Here is a 19949-nt window from a genome sequence, read left to right as displayed (position 1 = left end):
CCTGGACTTCAACTCCCAGAATCCCACAGGCAGCCATGCAAAGGTTAAGAAACACTGTTATAGAGGGTGAAATTATGCATACTTCACTTACCTCATCAGTCATGAGGGTAGCCATTGACCGTCCAATCTCATGATACTGCTGTCCTTTCCCTACTGGACCCAGCAAGACAAACAAGAACCTAGTCATTAAAAGAGAGATTGAAAAAGAAATGATTGCAATGTAAGTCAAACATTTTAAAGCCAATTGGAAACTAAGTCTCATTTAAATGAGACAGACCCTTTCCAATTAAAGAAAAGAAAAAGTCTTCAAAACACCTTTCCAAGATCTTCCAGAATGGCGAAACCTTTCTCCAGGTATGCAGCTTTAAAAATCTCTGAAGGTGAAATTACTCCTCCACATTTCCTTGGCCCATCAGACTCTGTTCAGCTCTGTGTTGCTTACACTAAAGTCTTGGCTACTTGCAGTCTCTTGTCCCCTCAAGTCATCTTCAACTTTAGGAAAAAAGGTAGGAGGTATATACCTATTTCCTTTCCATTCAGATCATATACAGAGCAACAGTGGTCAATGTCTGGAATACTCTACCTGACTCTGTGGTTTCTTCCCCAAACCCCAAAAACTTTAACCTAGACTTTCTACTGTTGACCTCACCTCTTTCTTTCCTAAGAGGTCTGTAGGGGGCATGCATAAGTGCACCAACATGCCTACCGTCCCTCTCCTATTGTTTCTTTTTATTTTTCTGATATGTATCCATGTATTCATAACTATGTTTTTACTTATATCTATTATCTTGTAAGCAATTGACAAACCAAATAAAATAAAATAAAAAAAAAATAAAATAAAATATACCTTTCTGGATTGAGTCAATGCAAAACCAAATCCTCAGCAGAATAGGAACAAAAAGGAAGGGTTTTTCTAATTGGCAGATTCTGTACGGTATTTATTTGGGACAGCACTCTTAGCAAATTTCCAGAAACAAAACATATGCTTTCTTCCTGTATATAAGTGCATATTGGTTTCTGAAAAGTATGCAAAGGTTGTGCCCAATGTATATGCATTTACATGAAATTTTCACTTTCCTCTGTATAGACATTCTGCATGCACACACGTGCCTTTCCTAGGCCTGTTAGTGTCTTGCTACATATTTCCTCCACAGACAAGAAATTATTAAATATTGATGACATCTATGAAAAATCATAAAACTTTGAACTATATACCGTTTCTCCAACAATACGGCCTCCCCCAATAGGAAGTCCCAGCATGTTTTATAGGCATGAAATGAAATTAAGCCCCTCCCCCCAAATTAAGGCCTATATTAAAACATGCGAAATGGGGGGGAAATGGCAGGGGGGCTTGCTGTTAGGAAGTACTTTTGTTACACAGCCGGATATGGTGCTGCCTGTGTTGACCCTGATAGAAAGTGCCCCACCAACGCCAAGGTCAACATCCAAGCCGGCGCCGCCCACCCTAAGATGCAAGGGGGGAGGAAATTAAGTCACCCCCGAAAAGACGGTCTAGACGTTTTTTCGGGGCTCAAAAAATAATAAGACCCGGCCTTATTATATGAGAAACATGGTAGTATATGTAGATAAACATTAATATACCTTTATGTAATATAATCTTCCAAAGTTTCCCCCATCCCAAGATGCTTCATGCTCCACATCCCATCTCTTCGGTCCCAACAGGCTTTTTCCTACTTCTACTCAGTATCTCCCAGGCCTTAGGCCTGATTCCCACACCCTTTCTCACCACTTACTTTCTGAAGAGTTGCGAGGCCTCCCAGATCACTGGGATGACTTTCTTCATTGCACAGCCACATGGCAATGTTCTGAAAGCGGCCATCGTTTTGTCCCGCTCACAAAATGGTGGCCGCATTCCGGTCGCTACTGCACTGTCTAAGGACAAACTGCTTCACTGTGCTGTCTTAACAAGCTCTGCAGAAGCATTTAGAAGACGATGCAGCACTGTGGAGACCTCTCTAAGGCAGCAAAAAGGAGCAGTTTGTCAGGAGGCCACCATTTTGTCCTCGCTAGTTTGTGGGCGGGGACAAAATGGCAGATGTGTTTGGGTTGCTGCCGCATGGGATAAATTGCTTCATTTTGCTATCTTAACCAGCTCTGCACGGTGCTCAAAAGCTTTCTGCAGATTCAGAAGCTTCTGCAGCTCTGTGCAGACCTAAGGTAGCAAAATGAAGCAGTTTGTGTGATGGACATCATTTTGTTTCCACCCATTTTTGGGTAGGGACAAAATGACGGCTGCATTTGGGTCTCCACAGCACATCACCGGGACACATGATCTGCTCTTCCTCCATAACATGAGGTCTGGAGAGCTTCAGAAGTTACATGTGGGGCGTCATGGGGGTCATAAGGAGGAGGTCCAGGTCCTGCAGGTTTCCAGTGGGGTGGATGGGGGAAGAGAGGAAGGAAGGCACTGCAACGACCTTATGGTGGGTCATTAGAGTGAACAACCGTAGGCCCACTGCAGCTGTCCTAATTTTGGAATGAGGTTGTAAGTAGCTTGTGTGAGTTGTCACTTGTAATTTCAAACATTCATTACATGGCCTGTTGTACCTTGAGGATTACCTGTATCTAATACTGAAATATTAACATTTATAGATTTTCTAATAGGATGCCTCTTTAGTAGACGCAGCTTTTTTAAAAGGATTAAATAGTGTAGGAACAGGAAATATCCACAGCCATCTAAATGTTTAGATTTCTCTTGAGTCCACTGAAAAAGTTGGGTTTTTATTTCAGCAAAGAGCTTAAAATCATTTTTAAAGCTTCTATATAAATTACAAAGCTATCAAAATGAATGATTAAATATTTTTAACTGTAGCATGGAGGCAACATTCCAAAGTTTGCAACAAACACAATTTAAATGGCATGGACAAATTATTTACAAGCATAAACTCAAATATAACAATCAGGGTGACAAATAGTCGTAGTACACAATCAGTGTGAACTTAGCATTAATTACTGTTGGATAGACTGAGAAGGTAAAAAACAAACTAAAATCCCAAAGGCGGCAATTGCAAACCATCACTTCTGTAACACTGCCAAGAAAACTGCATAGCTACAGTCACTAAGAAGCATCAGTACTATTAGTTATCCCCAAATACCCCCATCATCACTACCACATTTTACCTGGTAGGGAGCGGAACCTCAGTCATGCCTGGAAGAAGAACAGCTGGTGATAAACGTAAGAAGGCAACAATAGGTTGTTTCAGGAAATCTGCTTCTCCAATTAAAACATTTGCAGCCTCAGCTCCAACAGGAATCTTCTTCATAAAATGAAGGTGTGCCTAATTACAAAGAAAAAAGCTTAATTTTTAAGGCAGAACTAATATTGTGATGCATTTAATAAATACAGATATTATGACACGTTTCAGAAATAAGGTAATGAATACAGGTAATTTAATAAATACAGGTAATTCACTCTTTCAGCAACTGTTCAATGTTACGACAGCAATGACAAAAAAGATTTATGACCAGTCCTTGAAATTGTGGCTGTTACAGCATCTCTGTTATAATTTGATAGTAATTTGAGTGCTTGGCAACCAGTGTGTATTTACAACAGAAATAGCATCCTAGGGTCATGCAATCACCCTTTGCAATGTCCACAGCTGACATCCAACCAGCAAAGTCAATGAGAAAGTCAGCAGGACTTTGCAAGTGGCAGACCATGACATCCTGCTTAATGATTCATGGTTATTTGCTTAACATCTGCAGTTGGAACTGATGTAAGTCAGCATGGACATATGGCATTTCAACTTAACAACTGTTGTACTTAGTGCCAGTCCCCGTTGTGGTCCAGGACTACCTGTATAAATTCCAGAGAACCTCCTTTTAGGGCTGATTTTACTTTTAAAAAATAGACGTCATATAGAGATGCTCATATTCAGATGAAATGCTGACATACCATGGATGCTACTCATGACAGCAATAGTGGCCCACGTTAAAACTCCATTGAACCCAACTTTTTTTCCCATTGACAGTGACATTATCATAAAAGTCAGTTTGGCTGAAGATGCCAATTCAGAATCAAAGCAATGTCAATAGTTTTAATCTGACTTCGATGGAGTCAGATCTAATTGGCTGTAAGATGCTCTTACAATTAGTGATAAACAATTACATTAACTCACTTTGCACACGTCTGTTGGGGTAGTATCAGGAGTCAATCCATTTCTAACATCTAGTGTGTTAGAAGGAGGCTGAAGAGACAGTGAAGTCACTCCTAAATAGAAACAGGAAAAATCTAGATAATTTGCTGAATTACTTATCACATTATACACCATACATTGAGTATATAATTTTGAGAAAAGTACTAAGTTTTTGTCAATAAAAACACATGTAGAATGCTTGATTTCACTTATAATGTCCATCTGTCTATCTTATTTTACTTATGTGAATTGCAAATAGAAGAAGAAAACAACTTTCATGAGCCGCGGTGGTGCAGTGTTGTGGGGGCACATACACACAAATACACACACATTATACTATGTTCTGCCTGGATTGTGACATCTTGCACTGTGTATAAGTGTGACAACAGACAAACATTTTGGGATTTCCAATTTTCAAGCATGAATGAAGCTGGATTGAAAGAAAATAAGGATTTACAATAAAATTTACAATAAAAATTTACAATAAAAATGCTTAGATAAAAATGATTAACATACTTAGTATGTCAGAAAACATTGGAAGATGGAGTTTTAGCTGGGCCAGCAGAATTATTCTTATAATCCTATACTTCAGGGAGATTGTTTGACTAAAACCTAGTGAAATACAAGTTAGATCATATGCATCCCTGATGTTCAAATCAGACAATGTCTATGCTCATCTATGATAAACCATAAATTGTTTAGGCTAAATAGTTAAGGTAAAGGCCAACAAATTACACTATGCCTTAATATAATCTGAAGTAGACTATCAATTCAATATAGTTAATTTATTTGGGGATAGCATATTACACAGAGTAGCTTTGGTTGGTTGGTTTCACTAGAGATTATCATTCACTTGGTTTCACTAGAGATTATCATTCACTTTATTATGTTTGTCTTCTAAATTGCTGAAGCAATATAGCAACAGGAAAAAGCAAGCTGCATGCAATTACTCATGCCCAGGCATCAAGTCCATATTCAGGTCACTCAGAATGGAGATGAGCGGCATATAAATTTCATAAATAAATATAGATTGAGTAAATTTTGTCAAATGTGTTTGTTCTTCATATTCCACTGCTAGTCTGGAGTATGTACAATCCAGAAAGCAAGCAGAGACACTGACAGATTAGGAAGGGATCCTCTGATCACTGGATGTGTACACAAACATTTGTGGTTTGGATTCAGGGTGTTGGGTGACTGAATTAGTGATAGTTGTAAATCATAAGTTTTTATATATTCCCAATTATTTCTCAATATTTGGTTTATAATTCCTAATGTAATGAGAAAATTGGACCAGAATAGCCAGGTTACAGAGATCCTTTACCTGTCTTATCTATTGAGTGAGGATCAGACTTTTTCTGGCCACTTTCTCCAAAAGAACGGACAATTGGAAGGATGTTTCTTTTTTTTTCATGCTGATGATGGTGTTTCTTCAAGAGGGTTTCCCAGAATTTTTTACGTATGGATATATCGTGAGAATCCTGGCTATCCAGGATCATTTCTGAAAGAGAAAACCACCTAATTATACAAATGCAATGCAGATTACACAGTAATCAATGATCCTGAATTAAAATTATATTAATTAGATTGGGTATGGTTCAGAAGTAGAGGAAGGGAGGAAAGAAAGACTTAATTATATATATTTTTCTATTATAGCAGCAATCCTTATAATCCTTTGCACACCTGCTATTAGTTGTATTTTTCAAAATACTCCGCTAACAGAAAAGTCTATTTCACAACACATCAGACTGGACCATTAATACAGAACAAATGAGCGTAATTTATAATTTGTCTTCAAATGAGACAAATTTAGATTGTTCCTGACTACCACCTCAATGGAGCCCCACATTTCCATTCCACTGACAGTTGTTGTGCCTCATTTTATGACCTTTTTTTGCTACAAGTAAGTGAACTACTGCAACTGTTAAGTGAATCCGATTTCCCCCATTGACTTTGCTTGTCAGAAGTCAGCTGGGAAGATTATAAATAGTAATCACATGATCCCAGGATGCTGCAGCTGTCATAAACATATGCCAGTATCTCTGGATAGTTACCAAGTTACTTTTGATCACATGACCATGGAGTTATTGCAACAGTCATAAGTGTGAAAACTGATCATAAGTCACATTTTTCAGTGCACTGACTCAGGCTCAAGGTTGACTCAGCCTTCCATCCTTCCACGGTCAGTAAAATGAGAACCCAGATTGTTGGGGACAATATGCTGACTCTGTAAACCGCTTAGAGAGGACTGTGAAGCACTGTGAAGCGGAATATAAAACTTAGTGCTATTGCTGTTGCTATTGTAACTTCACAACGAATGATTGTAAGTTCAAGGACTCCCTGTATTATATCTTGGCAGACTTCATCTAAGCCTATTCTTTCTTCAAAAGGTGAAGAAAGAAGGTTTGATTTAGCTATGATACTAGTTAAAGGCACTGGTAAACCTACCCTCTAGAAATTTATCTCATCCAGCCAACTGCAACTTAGGTTCCTTCTGATATTTTGAACTACAATTTTCATCGGGCCTATCCAGAGATATTAATGGTCACATAGTCTGAAATATGAACTCAAAGGCATATATACAGACGCTCTGCCCAAAAATAACAGAAAAACTCCTCTATTTCCCCCCCCTTAAATTATAACGCTTATTATGAAATGTTTCCTTTTCTTTTTTTATAAATGCCAAATAAAACAACTAAGGAAAGTGTTTATATATTACTGGCCACTCCTTACTTCCCAAAATGGTTTCTAAAAAGTATAATATAAAGACTTTTACACAAGCGTATTTGCAATATCAGTTCATTTCTTGTGTTCTTCAAGCTATATAGCAGTGATTGCGAACCTTTTTGTTGTGGTGTGCCGAAAGCGCACGTGCGTGTGATAGTGTGCACATGCCTGTGTCTGCACCCACAATGCAATGTGCCCGGTCCCCCCTGCGCATGTGTGCGCAATACCCCTGCCCCGCCCGTTACCTGCACTGCACGTGCCTCCCACCTGATTTTTGGCCCGTTTGAGGCCATTTTTGCCCTCCTGGAGGCTCAAGGGAGGCCTCTGCAACCCCAAAGCAGGCCCATTTTAGCACTTCCTGTATTTCCGGAAGGCCCGTTTTTTTTTGCCTCTCGAGGCTGCAGAAGCTTCCCTCGAGCCTCCAGGAGGGTGAAAACAGCCTCAAATGGGCCGAAAATCAGCTGGGAGGCACATGCAGGTACAGTGGAGGTAAGTTTGGCTGTGGCTTGCGTGCCCACACAAATGGCTCTGCGTGCCACCTGTGGCACATGTGCCATAGATTCTCAATCACGGCTATATACTATCTTATTCGAGAACAAGAGTTTCTTCTTTTAATGATCCTGGCATTTATTTCAATGTGAGAAGGGTTCAGTTATCAGCTAATGCAATCTTATTGACTTTTGATTTAGAAGTTTATGCTTGTTCTTCTCTTAAATTAGATCCCATGCCCTGGGCTTGGGTAGACAGTGGCAGCAGCATGCTTGAGTAAAAGATGCTAAAAATATGCATTCTATTTCTTTCTGAGGAAAAAAAAACTAATATAGAAACCATACAATCACCCCAAAGCAACAATCAGAGGAAAATTCTTAACTGCCATATTTAGTTCTCAGAATAGCTATCCATGATGCTCCATTCCATGAGTAATAGTGGTAGGAGAGAGATTTTAAAAAGACCCAAATCTGTTATGGCTTCCACATTTTTTTTAATCAAACATTTTAAAAATAGTTAAAAGGTAGGAAAAAAACAGCAGGCACAATAAATACTCTTTTCCCAACCATTTCTGCTACTTTAGCATCCTATCTTCCCATCCATCCAACCTGCATTAATGTGGATTAATATACTCTAAATCAGGGGTGTCAAACACAAGGCCCACAGACTGAATCCGGCCTGCAATGTGGTCAGATCCGGCCCACGGGGCCATCCTGAAAAATGTGAGGGGCCAGCTTGTATCTCTTCGGCCAGGTCTACCCAGAGTGAAAAGGAAACATGCCAGCAGTTTGGGGAGTGGCATCAAGATGGCCACCCCCACCCAGTTGGCCACACCTGCCCAGTCGGCCATACCCACCCAGCCCCCAAAGTCAACCTCAGCCCTGATGCGGCCCTCAATGAAATTGAATTTGACATCCCTGCTCTAAATGTAATGAATCACCAAACTGGGCAAACCAGCTTGATTTTTAAATTAAATAAAACCTTCCCTTAAACTGTTGTCCTGCAGATTAGATTGTTAGAAATATAACTCCAAGAATTCCTAGACATCATGTGCAAAGCTCGATATTCCCAATATCATATCCCTAAAACTTCTGGAAGGCATCAAATTAAGGAAGACTGCCATATTATTCTGCCTTGAAACAGATTTCCAGAATTTGAGGAAATTTCTACCTAATCAAAGTTTGCATCTAGGCAGGTTATATCTGGGAAGGATGTTCTCTATATACAGGAGAAGAAGGCACACAGAACAGATTCCTTGACTTTTATTCTCATAAATTGTTAAAAATAGCACCTGCAATGTCTTCAGTGCAGTTTACAGATTTATCCAGAAGGATACTCCCATTGATGATACAGCTCCTCAGTTCAAAGAGACTGTGCAGTGACAGAGTAGCCACGTATGGCTTACTCCATCGTTCTCCTCCATCTTCCACATCTTCCTCAAATTTCAGCCATCTGGAAGTGAGGCAAACAACACAACCCAAATCAAATACAACAGCAAGAGGTTTCAGGATCAATACATAATATTTATTTTTCCAGCAAGCTTTTATGCATTCATATTAGTGAATAGTAATGTGGAGTCAGTCAGTGGACATATCCCTCAAAATCTGCCAGGCTCCCTGTCCCATATCAATGAAGGCAATCCAAAACACCAGTTCTATCATTATTTTTATTTACAAAAGGGCCTACAGGTCCCACAGAAATCACAAATGAATACAGAAGTACAAGTAGCTCTCGATTTATGATAATTGAGCCCAACATTTCTGTTGCTAAGTGAGACCTATGAGCTTTGCCCTATATACTGTCCTTTCTTGCTACAGTTGTTATGTGAATCACTGCAGTTAAGTTAGTAACATGGTTGTTAAGTGAATCTGGCTTCCCTATTGGCTTTGCTTGTCAGAAAGACACAAAAAGTGATCATGCGGCCCTGGGACATTGCAACTGTTGTAAATATGTGTCAGTTGCCAAGTGTTTGAATTTTAAACACGTGACCATGGGGATGCTGCAACGGTCATAAATGTGAAAACCGGTTGATCATAAGTCACTTTCTTCAGTGCTGTTGTAACTTTGAACATTCACTGAATGAACTGTTGTAAGTCAAGGACTACCTCTAAAAAATTATTTCCTATCCGTCAGTGACGGATAGAAATTCAAAACAAGACATCTTACAGCAAGCTGTGTTTACTACCTATTCCAATCTGGAGTACCCACGAGTATGGATGAAATGCTCATTCACAGGGACAAAAGCCATATATATACTCCAGGGAGCTAGACATGTTTTAAAAAGAAGAATTGGTACAGAACAGGAATTAAACAGGCTTGTTTTTTAAGATGGGAGATTAACTCAGAAATATATTTGATAAATAATCCAACTGAGTTCAGTTTTGGATTTTGTATATAGCAGATAGGTGAACCTGACTGCATGGAGAAACCCTTTCTGTAACTTTTCTGATGCTGGAGAAATATGCATAATGAACCCTGCTTGAACCCTAGACTATATTAATATCCCCTAGACTGATTATACAACGTAATTCTGAAATATCACCGAAATATTTTCTAGCTATGTTAAGGTCCTATAAAAGAAAATGCCAGCTAGTAGAGATAGTTCTCAACTTACATCAGTTTATTTAGTGACCATTCAAAGTTACAACGGCACTGAAAAATGTGACTTATGACCGTTTTCCAGTTACGAACTTTGCAGCATCCCCGTGGCCAGGTGATCAAAATTCAGTTGCTTGACAACTGGTTCATATTAATGACCCTTGCTGTGCCCCAAGGTCATGTGATCCCCTTTTGCGATCTTCTGACAAGCAAAGTCAACAGGGAAGCCAGATTCACTTAACAACTGGATTACAAACTTACCACCTGCACTGATTCACTTGAGAACTGTGGCAAAAAAATGGGGCAAAACTCACTTAACAAATGTCTCACTTCATAGAAATTTAGGGCTCAATTGTGCTCTTAGTCAGGGATTACCTGTATTGGGGAACTTTCAGATATAAAACATATCCTTTACCATGATTAAAGAATCTACGTTATACTTGAACTACTGAGACAACAGAACATGGAATAGGAATGGAATACTGTAATGAGTTTTTTTCAACGTTTTGAGTCTTTAAGAGCTTTAACAAGTCGTGGTGGCACAGTGATTTGAATGCAGTACTCTAGGCTACTTCTACTGACCGCCCGCAGCCTGTAATTCGATTCTCACCAGCTCAGGGTTGACTCAGTCTTCCCTTCTTCTGAGTTTGGTAAAATGAGGACCCAGATAGTTGGGGCGGTGGGGTAATACATTGACTCTGTAAACCGCTTAGAGAGGGCTGTAAAGCACTGTGAAGTGATATGTAGATGCTAGCACTAGTGCTATTTTCCATAGAGTGCTGCCTGACTTAAATTTACCCTGGCAATAACCTTAATAGATTTCTTGCTTTGCCCTCAATCTCGGCATATAAATGCTAAATTTACAAGGAGGCACTATTGTTTAATTCCAATTCCTATTTATTTAAATAATTGAAAAATCCCTTTTTACGACCCTGTAATTCCTTAATTCAGGGTAGAGTCGGGGTGTGACTGGATGGTGCTGACTATTTAGTGGCCGAATGCTCTTCCCAACACCATGTGGAGTTTGGAACATATTTTTTCTTTGTACCCTAGGAGAGAAACGTCTGCCGCTACCTAGGACTGAACTCTCAACCTTCTGATTTAAATAATAATAATGACAAAGTCTAAACATTTGGCTGACTGTGCTACCAATCATAGTAATAACAGCAGCTTTAGAAGTAATAAATAGGCAGTGCTGTGTAGTAACAGGCGTTAGTATTCCATCTGCCAGAAGAGGGCATCCATTTACAAACAACCAAGCCAACAATAAATGTATTATTTTAAGGTTTCTATCAGCTTCCAAATGTTATTTTCTATTTACTTACTCGTATATTTTGAATTATGTTTGGCAGTACATTAAATGTACTCCTGAATCAAGTTTAGAATTGCTTTAAAACCATTTCTGAACTCTATTCAAAGTGGTATTTGGCACAGTAGTTATCAGTACTATTCCCGCTCCAAACCCGATTGTAGAAAGTATGACTTCAGCAACAGAGTGGTGCTCAATGCCAGGAATGCACTACCTAACTCTGTTGTTACATCCTTTAACCCACACTCCTTTAACCTCAAACTATCCACTATAGACCTCACCCCATTCCCAAGAGGTCTATAAGGGGCATGCATACGTGCACAATTGTGCCTACTGTCTCTGTCCTATTGTCCCCATTTATTTGTACCTATTTCCTGTATTCTTACTCATATTTACACCTATACCTATTATCCTGTAAGCGATTGACAAATCAAACAAACAAATAAATAAAATAAATACCCAACAGAAATGCACTACTCCAGAAACTGATTTTAATTGAATCCAAAGATAATGAGGTAAGCTTGAATTTTTTCCCCATAGTTGTAAGATGAGCTATTGAATTCACAGAAGCCTCCTGATTTGACGTGGCATTATCTCATGCTGAGACAAAACCAGTTGTACACTTCAAAATAACCCACAAATTGGGAAAACTTTTGAACAGATTATCAGATTGAGAGATTTTCGGGTAAAATTAGGGAATCAAGAACACATTCTGCACAGGAGCAGAAGCTGCTTCTAGGCCAGAAATCTGATCTGACAAATTCTGTCCAAGTAAAATTGGAACAGACATACTGAAAATTATTGTACCCGTTCCATATTTAAAAGGTGATTTGTTTGTCCCTCATTAACAATCAACAGGCAGGGGAAAAAATAATTCCTTGGTTCTTTTACCTTGCTGTTTCTTTCCACTCTGATTCTTCACCGTTTTTCACGCAGATTTCATCCATTTCTGTGAATAAATCATGGGGGACATGCTCCTCATCCTCTTCCATACCAAGGATAAAGTGAACTCGCTGAGATGGGGTATCTAACAAAGTGGAACGTTGTATTAATAATTCTAATGATGAAGACAAGGGTAATGTATTCTTTGTGGTTATGGAAACGCCCTGGGACAGCAGAATCAGGGAGAAAGAATTAAAAAAACATACAGGCAATTCTCAACTTATAAGCATTCATTTAATGACTGTTCAAAATTATAACAGCACTGAAAAAACTGACTTATGGACGATCAATCAGAGTACAGCTGGAAGGGACTTCGGAGGCCTTCTAGTCCAACCCCCTGCTCATGCAGGAAACCCAATCTCATTTCAGACAGGTGGCTGCCCAGTCTTTTCTTGAAAACCTCCAGGGATGAACACACCTACAACTACTGAAGGCAAGTTGTTCCACTGGTTGTTTGTCCTCGCTGTTAAGAAGTTTCTCCACACTGTTAGGAAGTTTCTCCAGGTTGCTTCTCTCCTTGATTAGTTTCCATCCATTGTTTCTTGTCTTGCCTTCTGGTGCTTTGGAGAATAACTTGATCCCCTCTTCTTTGTGGCAGATCCTCAAACACTGGAATATTGCTATCATGTCACCCCCTAGTCCTTCTTTTCTCTAGACTGGCCATACCGAATTCCTGCAGTAGTTCTTCAGATTTCACACTTACAACCGCTGCAGCATCCCCCGTGGTCATGTGATCAAGATTTGGTCCCTTGTCAACTGGCATGTATTTATGATGGGTCAGGTGATCACCATTTGTAACCTTCCCAGCTGACTTGACAAGCCAAGTCAGTGGGGGAAACCAGATTCACTTTACAGTTGTATGGTTCATTTAACAAGTGCAATTATTCACGTAATATAATTGTGGCAAAAAGATCGCAAAATAGAGCACAACTCAACAACTGCCTTGCTTAGCAGTAGAAATGATGGGTTCCATTGTGTCATAAGTTGAGGCACTACCTGTATAGAGAGAGAGAGATCTGACAGACAAAAGGGGCAAATTACAGAAAAGATCTTGCAAAGTCATCAGTTCTCAAAAAAATATCAGTCGAAGATGAGATTCTTTTAGTTTGTTGTTTCTGGTGTTTTTTTCTTTGGTAAATGAAAGTCATTGTTAGTAATTTTGCTATTAGTGGAAAAGTAAATAGAATCTGCAGGACCAGAAGCTCATTAAAACTACTTACAAAAAAGTAAAGTCACATTTAAATGAAACTTAACTTCATGGACCCACCCATATAGATTTTTTGGAAACTATATAGAAGTAGATTAATATTGCCACCTCCTGGGATTTGTTTTCAATTCCCTGTGTACTTTACAGCCTTCTGTTTCCTGGAGGTTTCTAATCAAACCAATTCTTAGTTCCAAACCTAGAAAACATCAGTTAATAATTAACCTCTGAGCATAGACGCCCACATCCTGCACATTACATTATATTGCAATTTTGTTTGTTTTTACTAAGTAAATTCTTAGCAAGTATCTTTCAATTGTGATGTGCCACATTAATCTTTCGCTTCTCTTTTAGATTCCTTATTCTGGCAACATATTATCTGAATGTCTTAGCCGCATTCAGTCTGTTATCTGACTGATATATAAATCTTCATTCCCTGATGGCACTCTATGAGATCTGGGAACCAAGGCGGAGTGTCTCTTCCTTGCTAAACATTGCATGTAATGTACTTTTACTGTACTGGCTTAAAGATGCACAGTGTATAGGATTATATCACACATGAATACAGGTGGGATTTCCCATTTCCTTGTTTTTGTGGCGAGTTTTACAACTTAAAAAAAAATACAGTGGAACCTCGGGTTGCGAACGCTCCTGACTAAGGAGAGAAGCAACTTAGAACTAAGCAGTAATTTCCTGACAGTTAGAACAATTAATTAATGGAACAACTTGCCTCCAGAAGTTGTGAATGCTCCAACACTGGAAGTTTTTTAAAAGATATTGGATAGCCATTTATCTGAAATGGTGTAGGGTTTCCTGCCTAAGCAGGGGGTTGGACTAGAAGACCTCCAAGGTCCCTTCCAAATCTGTTAGAGAGAGCAGTTTCATAATGGAGCTGATTGACTGGAGGTTCAGGCTTCTCCGTTGGGGTAGATCTTCAAGAAGAGGGTGAGCTGCCATCAGTTGGATATTTTAGTTTCTGAATCAAACTTTGGATTAGAATAATGGCCTGCAAATGCTTTTGTGGTTGTGACTGTAAGGTAATCCTGCTATTTCAGAGACAATAGGTCCCTCTGTCCATCTCCAAATCTTTCGAAGATTAAGGATTTGCTTCAGCACTTGGAGTTACTACAAGTGCTCAGCCATATTCTGAATGCCTCTCTAAGATCCTAAAGAACTATACATGACAATAATATGGCTCACTCCCCACACTGTGTTCTAGTATCAACACACACTTACCGTAAGTTTCATGCTCCTCCAATATACTTTCCTTTATCTGATCTCGTTTTCTGTGTTTGGGGCCGTGGGGTCTGTGATGTCTGTGGCCTTGTCTAACCAAAGGCATCCGTACCCCAACGTATAATGTCCTGTGCCCTGGAACAAAAGCAGATTGTCAGGTATTTATGGCTTTGATTTTGTTGAAATTACATCAGTCCATTTCACTGCAACTGCTCTTTATAACCATCAGAAATACAGAAAGTCATCTTCCTAATTAAAGCCATACTTCATCATTATGTTGATGAAGACCTTGGAACAATATATACAGGTAGTACTTGGCTTACGACAAAATTTATTTTGCTAAGTGAGACATTTATTGCGTTTTGCCCCATTTTACGACTTTTCTTGTCATAGTTGTTAAGTAAGTTCTTAAGTTAGTAACATGCTAAGTGATTCTGGCTTCCCCATTGACTTTCCTTGTCAAAAGGTTGCAAAGGTGATTATACAACCCCAGGACACTGCAACCATCATAAATATGAATCAGTTGCCAAGCATCTTAATTTTGATCACGTGACTATGGGAATGCCATAACAGTCATAAGTGTGAAAAATGGTCATAAATTATTTATCTCTATGCCATTGTATCTTTGAATGGTCACTAAATGAACTGTTGTAACTCAAGGACTACATATATACATAAATTGTCATCTAGCAACCACAATTGGGATTGGTAGCTGAGCTGTTAAGTGAAGCAGTTTTTAAGTGAAGCAAGCTCATGAACTTGCTTTCCTTTGCTCTACAGACACAGGAATCCTTGGGAGCTGCCCAGAATTGGTTAGAAGATGGGAAGCTATATAACTTCTTTAAATAAATATATAAAATAAAATGCAAGAATTAGTTGTTAAAATTTTTATCACTGTCATAACTGCAAATAGTCACTAAAGAAGACATTCATAAAACAAGGACTATGTATATTTTAAGCTGTCATTACACTCCAGACAAACTACGCCAGTTCTTATAGGAACCACTAAATACCACTGTCATTCATAAGACTTGTTACAACACAACAGCTGCTCATAATTTCTGGCCCTTCTTAAGTAGTACAGCTAATGAAATACTTAGGCATGATTTCCTTAAAGCAAAATGTATCATCTAAATATGAGGTGGAGGATGTTCCCTCTAGAATGAACTGAGGAACCAAAGCATTAACAGAATGTGATTTTAACTTCTAATTTGGGGTGGGGGGGAATGCAGTTAGAAGCAGCCTTGATTCAGAATGAACAACAATGAAGTTTGCTAATTACATTAAGAGAACAAGTATGCATTGATTTGTTTGTTTGCTTGCTTGCTTTCCTTTAAAAGAAACCTGTAATTTACACTTAAAAATTACCACAAAAAAAAGAATTTTAAAAGGATAAAATAAGTGATAAATGTTAAAACTGTAAAATTAGTGCCAAAGCAATTAAAACCTATAATAACATTATCTTATTCTTAAAAGCCTGGTAAATAAAAATGATTTTGCAAGAGACAACAAAAGCAATAAAAATGGTGAAGACGGAAAACACTGGTCCTCAGCTACTTGTTACATCTCACCATCCAGAAAACAGGCTTTCTATAGATGTCCTGGTATGATGAATTTGCTTCACAGTTCAAATCTTGCTGCAGTATTTTGTAGTACAATTGACATTTCTTAATCATTATCAAGAGCAGCCCCAGGTATAGTGCATTACAGTAATCTAAACAAGATGTTTCCAAGGGAGAGTAGAGCCTGAGCTAATTTCATATATTAAAAGAAAAACACTTAGGCCTCAAATGCCAAAGATGAGTTACAAGTGCTCCAAGCTATTAATTTGACCTCTATTGAAATGCATAGAAATCACATAGACCATTATGATCATGTATTAATTCATACAGACCTAAACTGCTGAAACTGTGGCTGATTTTACCATAGCTGACCTATTTTGTCTTCAAAGCGTCTTGCCAATAAGTCACAAAGAAAGCTACCAAAGTTTCTGTATGATCTCTAACTGGACTGGATAGCACCACAATTACTTGAAAAGACTTCCAATGATTGGCAGTGAGAGAATAAATGGTAGAAGGGAATAACTAAGTCAGTATATCAAGCTTGTTGATTTCTGAATCTGAAAGAGCCAGCCAAAGCCTTGCAATCAAAACTAGCTCTAAAAGAGTGATATCCAAGAATTATCATGTGGGCAAAACTTTAATAAATTCTATGAATTATAGTACCCATGTAACACAAATCCATTTTTAGATGACTACTGCCAGGAACTGCTCATCTGAGAACATAATCTGTTTGTTGCATCTTTTTCTCATTTGCCTTTCTCTATATTTTGTTCATACCACCTGATATTCTCCATTGACAGAAAAATTGTACGTAAGCATTCTCTCTCTATCTCTAAGAATCTCTGCTCAGGCATGAGTTTAGCCAGGATGGTTATGCTACCAAGAGTTTCATGTTTGCTCCTGCTGAGAATTCCCTGATGTTAATGATATAAACATGTAGCAGGCACAGGGGGAATCATACTAATATAGGAAATGAGAGAGCAGGAGTCTCTTTTGTAATTGAATGTCCACTGAACAAGGTGAAAGAAAATTTCTTGTAAAAAGGCCTACACACTCAGGAGAATTGGACTGAAAGAAAAGACAATGGAAGCTATGCTTGGTGCATACTGATTAAAAAATTCAGTTATCTGCATAGATTAGGATCAGCATTCATAAGCAGCAAAGGAGACCACAAGTTTCTGAGCAACTCTGTTTAGCGATCTATTTTCACCTGCATTGTAAATCACCAAGTTAAACACAGTTGTTTTAACTGTTTAACACATAATAACCTCTTGGGTACTTGACAATTCCCTTGTTTTTGCCCTTTGAGGTAGCTAGCAAAAAAAAATGTAAAGAGCTCTGTTTTCTGGTTATGTTAGCATCTTTGAATTATAATTTTCAACTATTGTTATTTTTCTCAACTGCTATATAGATCTAATCTTCTAGTTTGAACTGTGATTGCAATTTAGTTTGAATTGACTTTTTACCACCCAAACTCGCTTGCTTGCGATGGGCTGCCATACAAAACAAATAAATCTGTAAATCAGTAACCAGATTTTTTTTGCAGTTAGCAAAAAAAAAAAAAAGGTTGTAAAATGGGGCAGAACTCACTTAATAACTGCCGAGCTTAGCAACAGAAATTTTGGGTTCAATTGTGGTCATATGTTGAGGACTACCTATAGTAGGGCTTCCTTTCATGTATAGTAGTCTGGGACAAGGTGGCTCCAAGACAATATACAGATTGCTCATTTTTGCTGTCTTTTGTTCTACCAAGCTGTTAGTTTGTTCCAGTACAATTCCATATCTCATCCATCCAGAGTTTAACTTTCTAGCAACATAAAAAAAAGCAGTGTATGCAAATCTACTTGGAAGCCATATGCCCTTCTGACCTTGTACAACCTATCTCGCAGAATTTATGCTGTACATTTTTAGGGATGAAGAAAGTTCACTCAGTTCATGGATTTGGGCTCTCTTTCCTTCATTATTATCCCACTGCCTGAACCCTAGCAATGAAAAGACATGCCTGAATTCACAAGAGAGGAAGGGTTTTGTGACATTTTGTGGCTCTGCTCTTTATTACTAATTTAAACACATTATGCTAGGCAGGATCCACAACAAGTATAAAGAGAATAAAGTATACGCTACAGAATTAATTATTTATTTCTCCTTTGTACTGACTCTCAAGAGTGATGCTTCTTTTGGAAAAAAAGGAATTATTTACTGGAATTGACAACCTGCTTGCTTTTGAGGATGTGATAAAGACTTGAAGCGAGCTTATATATAAGTCATTATCTTAAGTATAAGTTAACAATTTAAATTAAAACACTGACAAGCATGTTCTTATGGAAGGTACTGAAATTAGTAAGTCTACCATGCTACCACTCTGAATCCTGTAACAAGAATGTTTTATTAAATAGAGGTATTTTTCCCAATCAGATTCAACCCCCATAAGAGGGAATATAACCAGCCTTCTGATCAAATCATCACTGGTATTCAAGAATCTCATCTACAGATTTCAAAAGTAACAGCTACTCGCGGCCTGCAGACCAGATGCATCACATGTTGGCCACACCCATGCCCAGCTAAGTGAAGGGGGGAAAGTTGCGATATGTCATGTGACGATGCCATGACAACACACATTTGACACCCCTGAGCTACAGACTAAAAACAGCAACGTGTGAGTTAGAGAACATCTTTAAAATTGATGTATTTCTATCTGCCCCCAACTTTTCTTTGTATGCTTTTAGTGGCATTCAGTCCACTTCACTGACCTTTATAAAATGTATAGAGTCAGAAGACTCTCTTCTATTGTATTGATTCAGTTATCTATTTGATTCAACAGTATGACTCAGTTTAAGTCTGATTTGTTTCAGTGACTCTTCCACTGCTTACTTTCTGTGCATTTTTCCTAAATCACCAGAAAACATACTTCTGCTGCTGTATGCTATTAATAGAACAGTAGCTGCTATATACTTAAAAATGCAGTTTTCCCCAATAAAGTTTTGAATAAACTGCATATTAACTCCAGTTTTGGATCATACTAGAAATTGCTGATATTATCATTTGCAGCTTCTGAGTAGATTTCAAGGGCAATCCATATAAAGCAAAGAATGGTATTCTATACCTGAGGTAACCAAGGCAAGAGTGACCATGAGAAGGGCCCTCCCTATCCACGTACAGGTGGCTACAGATGTAATCTGCTCTTTAAGAGGATCCTGGAAGTCTCCCAAACTTGAGTATCTGTTGCATCTGGGAGAGTGCAACCCCATTCTGAACTAGAGATAAAAAGCCCCTGATCTGAGTTGTCTAGTACACAAAGCCAGTCAATCCTGCTTGGATTGAGTCTCAGTTTGTTTTTCCCCCACTGGGACCACCACCCAGCCATTGGGTGGTGGATCTTAACAACATCACTCAATTGACTAGGGATCCACATACACAGCTGAATCATCAACATATTGATGAGAACCGATCCTGTTCTCCAATGAATGACCTCAGCAGCTATTATATATTTTTATAATATGCAGATACAATGTTTGGAAGATAATGTTCTTTTGGTATGAAAAAAAAAAACATCTACCATGAATTTCTTCTTGCCTCAAGGCCCTTATAACTGTCCTGCATGACATAAATAAGGAATTACCATTTTAAAAATGAAACAAACCAACATTCCAAAAGTAGATTTTGGTAATAATTTTGATGGGTTTTCTTTAATTTAAACAAATATAGAACGTTTTTGGTTGTGTGATACA

The 19949-nt window shown here is 38.4% G+C and overlaps 1 protein-coding gene across 5 annotated transcripts in view; it reads right to left on the bottom strand.

Moving 5' to 3' along the window:
• Positions 1-19949, bottom strand: part of LOC113447305 (electroneutral sodium bicarbonate exchanger 1-like) — a 105284-nt gene that overhangs the window by 41051 nt on the left and 44284 nt on the right. For all 5 annotated transcript variants that reach the window (XR_015741907.1, XR_015741906.1, XM_087925252.1 and 2 more), the window contains exons 3-9: positions 14660-14794; positions 12169-12304; positions 8662-8822; positions 5479-5655; positions 4140-4231; positions 3142-3299; positions 92-179 (exon numbers count right to left, since the gene is read on the bottom strand). Coding sequence is in view for 3 of the 5 variants with exons in the window: in XM_087925252.1 (XP_087781378.1) it covers positions 92-179; positions 3142-3299; positions 4140-4231; positions 5479-5655; positions 8662-8822; positions 12169-12304; positions 14660-14794 (947 nt within the window). In the remaining 2 variants the exon portion in view is untranslated. The remainder of the gene's footprint in view (positions 1-91; positions 180-3141; positions 3300-4139; positions 4232-5478; positions 5656-8661; positions 8823-12168; positions 12305-14659; positions 14795-19949) is intronic.

Source organism: Pseudonaja textilis, chromosome 2, assembly GCF_049901715.1.
Source record: "Pseudonaja textilis isolate UNSWEBS1 chromosome 2, rPseTex1.2, whole genome shotgun sequence".
In the NCBI taxonomy this organism is placed as follows: domain Eukaryota; kingdom Metazoa; phylum Chordata; class Lepidosauria; order Squamata; family Elapidae; genus Pseudonaja; species Pseudonaja textilis.
The sequence above is the reverse complement of the archived record's forward strand: the minus strand, read 5'-3'. Positions and strand labels throughout refer to the sequence as shown.